General features: G+C 65.6%; 2 protein-coding genes across 2 annotated transcripts; both read right to left on the minus strand.

Annotated features, from left to right (window-relative positions):
* Positions 1-307: 307 nt before the first annotated feature.
* On the minus strand, positions 308-2,945 carry H696_01310 (hypothetical protein). The gene is made up of 5 exons (XM_009495204.1): positions 2,608-2,945; positions 2,183-2,431; positions 1,796-1,988; positions 1,514-1,693; positions 308-1,379 (listed from the first exon to the last, which is right to left on the minus strand). Exons 1-5 carry the CDS (start codon positions 2,767-2,769, stop codon positions 550-552), a joined length of 1,614 nt encoding a protein of 537 aa, XP_009493479.1. The 5' UTR covers positions 2,770-2,945; the 3' UTR covers positions 308-549.
* A 1,163-nt stretch (positions 2,946-4,108) lies between these two features.
* Positions 4,109-7,111, minus strand: H696_01311 (hypothetical protein). Its single transcript, XM_009495205.1, has 5 exons — positions 6,721-7,111; positions 6,487-6,569; positions 6,067-6,323; positions 5,742-5,868; positions 4,109-5,583 (listed from the first exon to the last, which is right to left on the minus strand). The coding sequence occupies exons 1-5, from the start codon at positions 6,992-6,994 to the stop codon at positions 4,297-4,299; spliced, it is 2,028 nt and encodes a 675-aa protein (XP_009493480.1). The 5' UTR covers positions 6,995-7,111; the 3' UTR covers positions 4,109-4,296.
* Positions 7,112-7,120: the final 9 nt, after the last annotated feature.

Here is a 7,120-nt window from a genome sequence, read left to right on the forward strand (position 1 = left end):
CCCCCCAGCGAGACTTGCCCGTTGCCGAGCCGAGGCACGCCGGGGGTGGGATTTCAAAAAATAAAAACCGTGGGGAAGTTAAGACTGCGTTGGGACCGGGGAGCTTTGCGAATCGCCCACACGTGATACGGATACCCCACAATCGACTGCTCCGGGCGTGGAGAAACGCGTGAACTTGTGGAGAAGAGCCGAGCAGGCAGGGCCCAGCGTTGGTCCCTTTGGAAGTGCCAATGGAGAGTGAAATCTAAACTGCATTGGTGAAGTGTGTGTGTGTGTGTGTGTGTGTGTGTGTGTGTGTGTGTGTGTGTGTGTGTGTGTGTGTGTGTGCGTGGAGGGGAGCCTCTTTCCGTGGCCCGGTTGTTTTTTGTTTTTGTTTTTTCCCCGGGGGAGGGAAAGAGGGGGATAATACAAGGACACAGACGCGCGGGAGCGCATGCGACAAGGAGGAAAGGCAGGGAGAGAGGGGAGGAAGGGAGAGGCGCGCGTCTGAGCGTGCTCCCAAAATGGGGGCGTGCCGCTTCGATGGGCCGTTGGGCTTTTCCTCTGTGCTCACGCGGCGGCACCGGCGGCCAGCGAAGAGATGCAGCCACCCAGAGCGTCGGCCATGGCACCGCAATCCTCGCGCACGACGATAAACTCGATGACCGTGGTGAGGATGGCGCACGCCAGCCCGCCAACCACAATCAGGGTGTACACCCAGCGCTCGAACGGCCGGACGCCATGCCAGCCAACCAGCATGAAGTGCATCATGGGCGGGCAGACGAAGGCAAGCAGGGACATCGGCACACCGACCAGGTTGGTGATCAGGCCGAAGGACTTCACCTGGGCCAGGCCGAAGGTCAGGGCCACAAGGACCGTTCGAATGCCACAGCGCTTCAGGTAGTCGAGAGAGTGCACCACGCCCGGGCGGAGGAGGGCATTCTCGACGATCTCACGGCCGGCGGAGAAAATCAGCGGGTAAGTGAAAATCAAGTCAATGCAGATGGCCACCTTGATGACATCCACCAGGACCGAGGGGATGGTCAGGTTGTGCAGGATGTTGGAGCAGATGTCCTCCCCGAAGAAGAGGTAGCCCAGGATGGCGAAGACGATGTTCGACAGCGAGACAAAGGCAACCGACAGGGCCAACGGCAGCCAGAACCGCCGGGGGTAGCGCATGGACCGCTCAATTGGCAGAACCAGGAAGCTGATGCAGAAGAGGAAAGCCACCGAGCCGAAGGAGTGGAAGTACGTGTCAAAGCGAATGAGCGTCGGGTCGGCCGTGCGCAGGTCATCCAGGTGGTGATCGAAGCCATAGACCATGGTCACGACCATGCCCACGACCAGGCAGAGGGTTCCGACGACCGACGTGTAGGACAGGGCCTTGAGGGTGCGAAGCCCTGGTTGGGGAGGGGGACGGGAGAGGCAAGCAGATTGGCAGGTTAGAGGATGGATCGCCGGCCGCTCGAGGCTGTTGGAAAAGGGCGCCGGCCAAGCTGAACGGAGCGGGGCCCGGTGAGGTCGGTGAACGTACAGGTGATCGGCAGGATGATGAGCGTGGTGACAAGCTTGTAATCGAAGCTTGAGAACCTCGGGTACGCATCGTGCATGGTGTCACCGACAAAGACAATGTAGGAGGCACTCACACCGAGGGAGGCGAAAATCAGCAGAAGGAAAACACCCACAGAGAGGCTGGGGCCGAAGACCTCGCGCGCTGAGGAGGATGTCAGTGTGTGTGTGTGTGTGTGTGTCGGCTTGTCGAAGAGCGGCGCGGGAGGAGGGCAAAACAGGGAAAACACGCGGGCCCCGGCCATACCGAGATCCACATAAGTGAGCTCGCGCTTGAAGGTGCGCGACGCGACGAGGCGCTTGCACCGAACCAGGATGAGAACGGAGTAGGTGCAAACCAGGCCGAAAAGAATGATGGTCAAGGAGCCGCCGATGATGCCCATGTTCTTCAGGCAGTACGGCAGCATGAAAGACCCGGCACCAACAATGGACTTGGTGATCTGTCGACGCAAGCAGGAAGGGATTGGAAGGAGGAGGGGGGGAGGGGGGCGCCGATCGGGGCGTCGCACAAAGGGTGCAAGTCAGTGACGATGTGGCGGTGTTGCTTGGGGCGCCGGCAATGAGGGGCGGCGGGGGGTAGCTGGGAGCGGGGGAGGAGAGAGAGAGAGAGAGGAGTGTCACACGCCGCACGTACATTCATCAGGGTCTGGAAGGTGGTCGTCAGGTGTGAAAGGACGGGCATGGTGTCGAAGTGTCCGGGTGAGGTGGCCGACCGGTTGCGCGTCTGCACCGAGTCGGCGTCCGAGGAGAGGGCATCGTAGGACAGGCCGGTGTCCTTGCCGGGCGGCAGAAGCGCCGCATCGGCGCCGGGGACCGGCTGCCCGAGGCTGGACACATGCGATGCCGACTGGACGCGGCGGAAGGCGCTGGAGGCCGAAGGGGCCTGACACAGAGGGTCAAGCCAGGAGGGGGGAAGGGGGAGCACGGCCATCGGAGGGAGCGAGGCGAAGGGTCAGTGGCATGGGAAGGGGGGGGGGGCGGGGGGAGGAGTCGCCGGTGTAGAGCATGCGCATTGCGTCAGGCTGTGGGAGGGAGGACGCAGTCGGGCGAGGCACGAACAATCTCACTGTCAAGGTCGGTCGATCCGCTGTTGTGGTTAATGCTCAGCTCGGCCTGCTGGTGGGAACCATAATCGTCGGCGTCATCGTCGTAGAGGGAGAAAACCGCCGGGGCACTGTTGGGATCCAGCAGCGGCTGTGCGTCCGGAGAGGAGCCGGTCATGGCCGGAGGGAGAGAGAGAGAGGCGTCGCGGAGGTCCGGTGCGGTCCTGCTCGAGGAGGAGACGAGCGGAGAGGGGGCGCGGAAGAGCAGGAGGGGGCGGGGGAGGGAGAGCAGAAGGGGGCGCAGGGGAAGACACCAACGGGGCGGTGTCCGGCTGGTGGAGATGTGGAGGAGGAAAATATCCAACGGGGGGGGGGATCTGATCTGGAATCGGTGGGGTTTCAATGTTTAGCCTCTCCGGCGGGGGGGGGGGAGGGGGGGATGGCCCGCGCGGCGGCATGTCAGCCGGACACCGCCAGGGGGAAGGGCGGGAGGGCGTGGCGGCATCCGTCGGGGGTTGGGCTTGTCGCTCGTAACCAGACTATGCAGGGGCGGCAGGCACATACCACCGCGCCGCTGGGAGGGCCACGGCCCGGCGCGCTTGTTTCGCCGCGTCCTGCGGATTCGGCCGTGGGACACACGCAGGACGGAAAAGCCCGCCTGGTCGCGGGGCCGGCACTGGAACTGCCAGGCACGCCAGTCATCTCATTTCGCGAGGCGCGGGCGTCTTCACGCGTGCAGCGAGCAATCTCGCCACATCGAGCCGGGGGCGTGTGCGGGGGGGGCGGGGGGGGGCAGATGACTCGGGCGCATCACTTGCCCATATGGCCCCGTCCCAATGCCCGTTGGCAAGAGTTGCCCCCCCCCCCTCCGCCCCCCCTCCGCCCCCGACATCGCCAGCCCTCGCTGACACAAGCGCGAATACAGGGGAACACGGTCAGTCATCCGGCGCCGCCGTTGCCCCTCCTCCCAACAGGGCAGGGCGTCCTCGTCGAGGGGGCAGGATGACAAGCACAACTGCCCGGAGCTGGGGGCACTCACGTCCAGGCGGTACCCCCCCCCCCACTCTCAACAAGAGACAGACACACCGCAAAGGCGGGACAGACATATTGGACGGCCGCCGAGCGGACCGATGCCTGGGGGACAACCGGCCGGGGGCGGCGCCGCAGAGGGGGAGGACACCGGCACGAAAATACCCTTCAGGGAGGAGGGTTTCTGTGGGAAGTTCCGGCACGTGATACGGGCCGTTCGTGACCGCCGCTGTCGACCGTGCCCGCCGCCCTGGCCCTCTCCCACCACACACACACACACACACACGCGCGCGCAGGGGCGGGGGGCAGGTTCGGGGAGGAAGAGCACGGCTCCCCCGGAGAGAGAGAGAGAGAGAGAGGAACAGATGCCCAGCAGGCCGAGAGAAAGAGCCCACAACAGGAGAGGGATGTATTTTGTTCTGCCTTCTGGCGGCCAGCCACGCGCGATCCTGCTCCATCCCTCCGGGGGCGAGAGCGAGAGAGAGAGGGAGAGAGAGAGAGAGAGGAGGGGAGGGAAAGAAGGAGGAAGGAGACACACGCAGGGAAATGTGCATAAGGATGGGGGATCTAGTCAAGTGCGCCCCAGGGTCACCCCCCGGCCCCGCCTTTCGAGAAGCGGCAGGCGCGCAAAGGAGCAGCGCAAGCAGTGCGAACAGGTGAGCGTGAGGCAGGCCGGTCATGAGAATGCCCCAGGAGGGAAGAGGCCGGCGCCAGCGCCAGCCACAGAAGTCGCGCCATGGCCGGAGGGGGGGCTCCGGTGGTGGGCACCGGTCTGCGCCGGCGGGACATAGCCCTCGCGCACATTCCACTGAAGGCAACGCTCCAGCGAGGAAAACCAGTCGTCCGTGGCGTCGGAGCACCGAGACACAATCGGCACGGGGAAGGGCGAAACCGACACCACAACATGATCCCCCCGGCGAAGCTCCGCCACCTGGTTCCCATCGACGGTCAGCCAGGCAGACGCACGGGACGTCGGGGCCGGAGCCGATGTCGCCAAGGCCAGCCCGGTTCCAGCACGGGGAAGGCTCACCAGCGGGGGGTAGCCCGTCGCGCGGGCCCCGGCCCCGGCCCCGGCCCCAGGCGCAGCGGCAGTGGCATCGCCCTGGTCGCCGCCAGGAAGGGCGGGCATTGCTGCCTCTTCGGAGGATGACGAAGAGGCGAAGCCCATGCCTCCGAGCAGCGACGCGCCGAGGGCCATGCCACTGGCTGCCAGGTCGAGGTCGGTGTGGGAGGAGGAAACTGAAGGAGGGGCCGAGCTGGTGCTCGGCAGGGGGGGATTGGTGATGGTCAAGGGCACGGTGGCCGGGACGATGACCGGGCGGAAGGACAGCCCATGCGGGCAGATGGGCGTCAGTAGGATCCCCGGAACCGCCGGGTGGACGAGACTCCCACCGGCCGACAGGGAGTACGCCGTCGAGCCGGTGGGCGTGGCAATGATCAGCCCGTCGGCATTGATGGTTCCGCGCATGTGTCGATCTCCGACGGCCAGCTGCAGGGCGGTCAGGTGCGGCGACACGCCCCGATCGATCACCAGCTCATTGAGCGCATGGAAAGTCCGAACGTGAGCCTGGCTCGGGTCGCTCGAGGAGCCGGCCCCGGCACAGAGGGGGTGGCTGCCCTCCTTGCCGGCGGGACGACCGGAATTCCGGCAGCAGCCATTCGACAAGGATGACGAAGACGAGGATGACGGTTCGGTCGCCCCACCGGGGGGGGAGCAGCGCTCGTCGTTGGAGTGAGAGCAGAGGGGAACGGCGCTGCTGCGGCTGGGCCCGCCGGCGGTCGGGGGACAGGCAGCCTCCCCGGGGGACTGGCTTGGCGACTCGCCGACAGGCAGCGACAGAGAAGGAGCCGAGGTGGACATTCCCAGGGTGCCAAAGGCAGGCACAAGACCGGGGCTGGCGGCGCCCACATCGTGTGGTACGTAGGCACATTGGATGCGCATCTTGTGGGTGATGGCCGCTTGCTGGGGGGCCGGCATTCACGTGCAGGCCCCGAGCGCAGAAGGGAGAGAGCAGGGGGAAAAGCCGGAGATCATGTCAGGAAAACCGCAGCCCGAGGCTAGAAGGGCGGGGGGGGGAGGGAAGGGGGGCAGAAGGGCCGAAAGGGCGAAGGCCAACGCACAGCAGTGGCGATCAACTGGAACTTGCGCGGGAAGCTGCCAACCGAGTGGGGCGTCAAGAAGCCCAGTGTCCCCAGGCGCAGAGGAAGCACTGGCGGCATATGCCGAGGAAAGAGCGAAGAAGCACGACTGGGGGAGGTGTGTGAGTGCTCACATGTGGGGGGGGGGGGAACAGAGGGAGGGAGAGAGAGAGAGGGAGGGGGGGGGGAAAGGCAGAGGGCAAGAGGGAGGGGCCTCGAGGACACAGTGGGATAGCGTGGGAAGGCCCCTTGGCAGCCGTGGCAGGAGAGGGGGAAAACAGGAGGAGCAGGGAGACGCCGAGCGTACAGGACCGTGCCGTCGCCGCCAAGAGTCACAATCAGATCGATGTCCGAGTGGGAGGATTCGCAGAAGGGCTCGGAGCAAGCGGAGCTGCACTGCATACAGTCCTCCGTCGATAGAGGGCTCATGGGACAGGGGCCATCATCCAATGAAGCGGCCTGCTGCTGCAGGCGCTGCTTGAATGCCAACAGCGACCGGACACAGCGCCGCGCTTCGCCGGCCGGGAGAAAGGGAACCACGCGATCGCTGTCGAGGAGGCCGGTCTGGGCATGGATGTGCGCACATGTGCAAGGGGTCAGCGGTCGCGAGAAGCCGGGGTGGATCATCTCCATGATGAGGAGCAGGGGGGGAGGGGGGGGGGGGCCTGCCGCCTGGCAAGGGAGCAGCAGCGGGGGTAGGAGATCCGCAAGAGGCGTATGCGCGCACCTGGCGGACATGTTGGTCCAGGAAGTTGGACGTTTCCAGGAAGATGAGGATCGGCGGGTGTGCCGGGCGATCGGAGCCGGGAGCTTGGTGGATTTGACGGGAACGACCGTCAGAATGGAGCCCATCGGGGATGGACGGCCATGGCAATGGGGAGGAGCGAGGCAGGGGGCAGCACCGGAGATCGGTGGTCGATAGCCACAAGAGACGGGGGGGGGGGGATGCATATGGACGTACTGGTGGCCCAGGGCGAGGGCGGTGTGGCAGTGGTGGCGGCCACGGTCATCGCCACCGAGGCTGCCTCGTGTGCCGCGTCGTAGGTGTGGTATTGCAAAATCCAGGAAGCCACGCTGGCCAGAGTGGCCGAGACATTCAGATCGTTGTGCTTACAGACGAGAAGCACTCGCCGGATCGGCAGCGACGCGGACAGATGTCGCGCGATGGCCGTCCGATCGCCAGGCGGGAGCTGCAGCCCTGGCAGGCTACCCCGGGGAGAAGCGGGCGAGGTCATGGTGACTGCAGGGGTGGAGGGTGCTGTGTCACAGCTGCCCGACGCGCAATGCGTCTGGATGCCGGATCCCGAGGCTGGTCGGCGTGGCGATGGAAGGAAAGGCAGAGGGGAAGGGGCGGGGGGGGG

The sequence above is a fragment of the Fonticula alba genome, assembly GCF_000388065.1.
Source record: "Fonticula alba strain ATCC 38817 unplaced genomic scaffold supercont2.2, whole genome shotgun sequence".
Classification (NCBI taxonomy): Eukaryota; order Rotosphaerida; family Fonticulaceae; genus Fonticula; species Fonticula alba.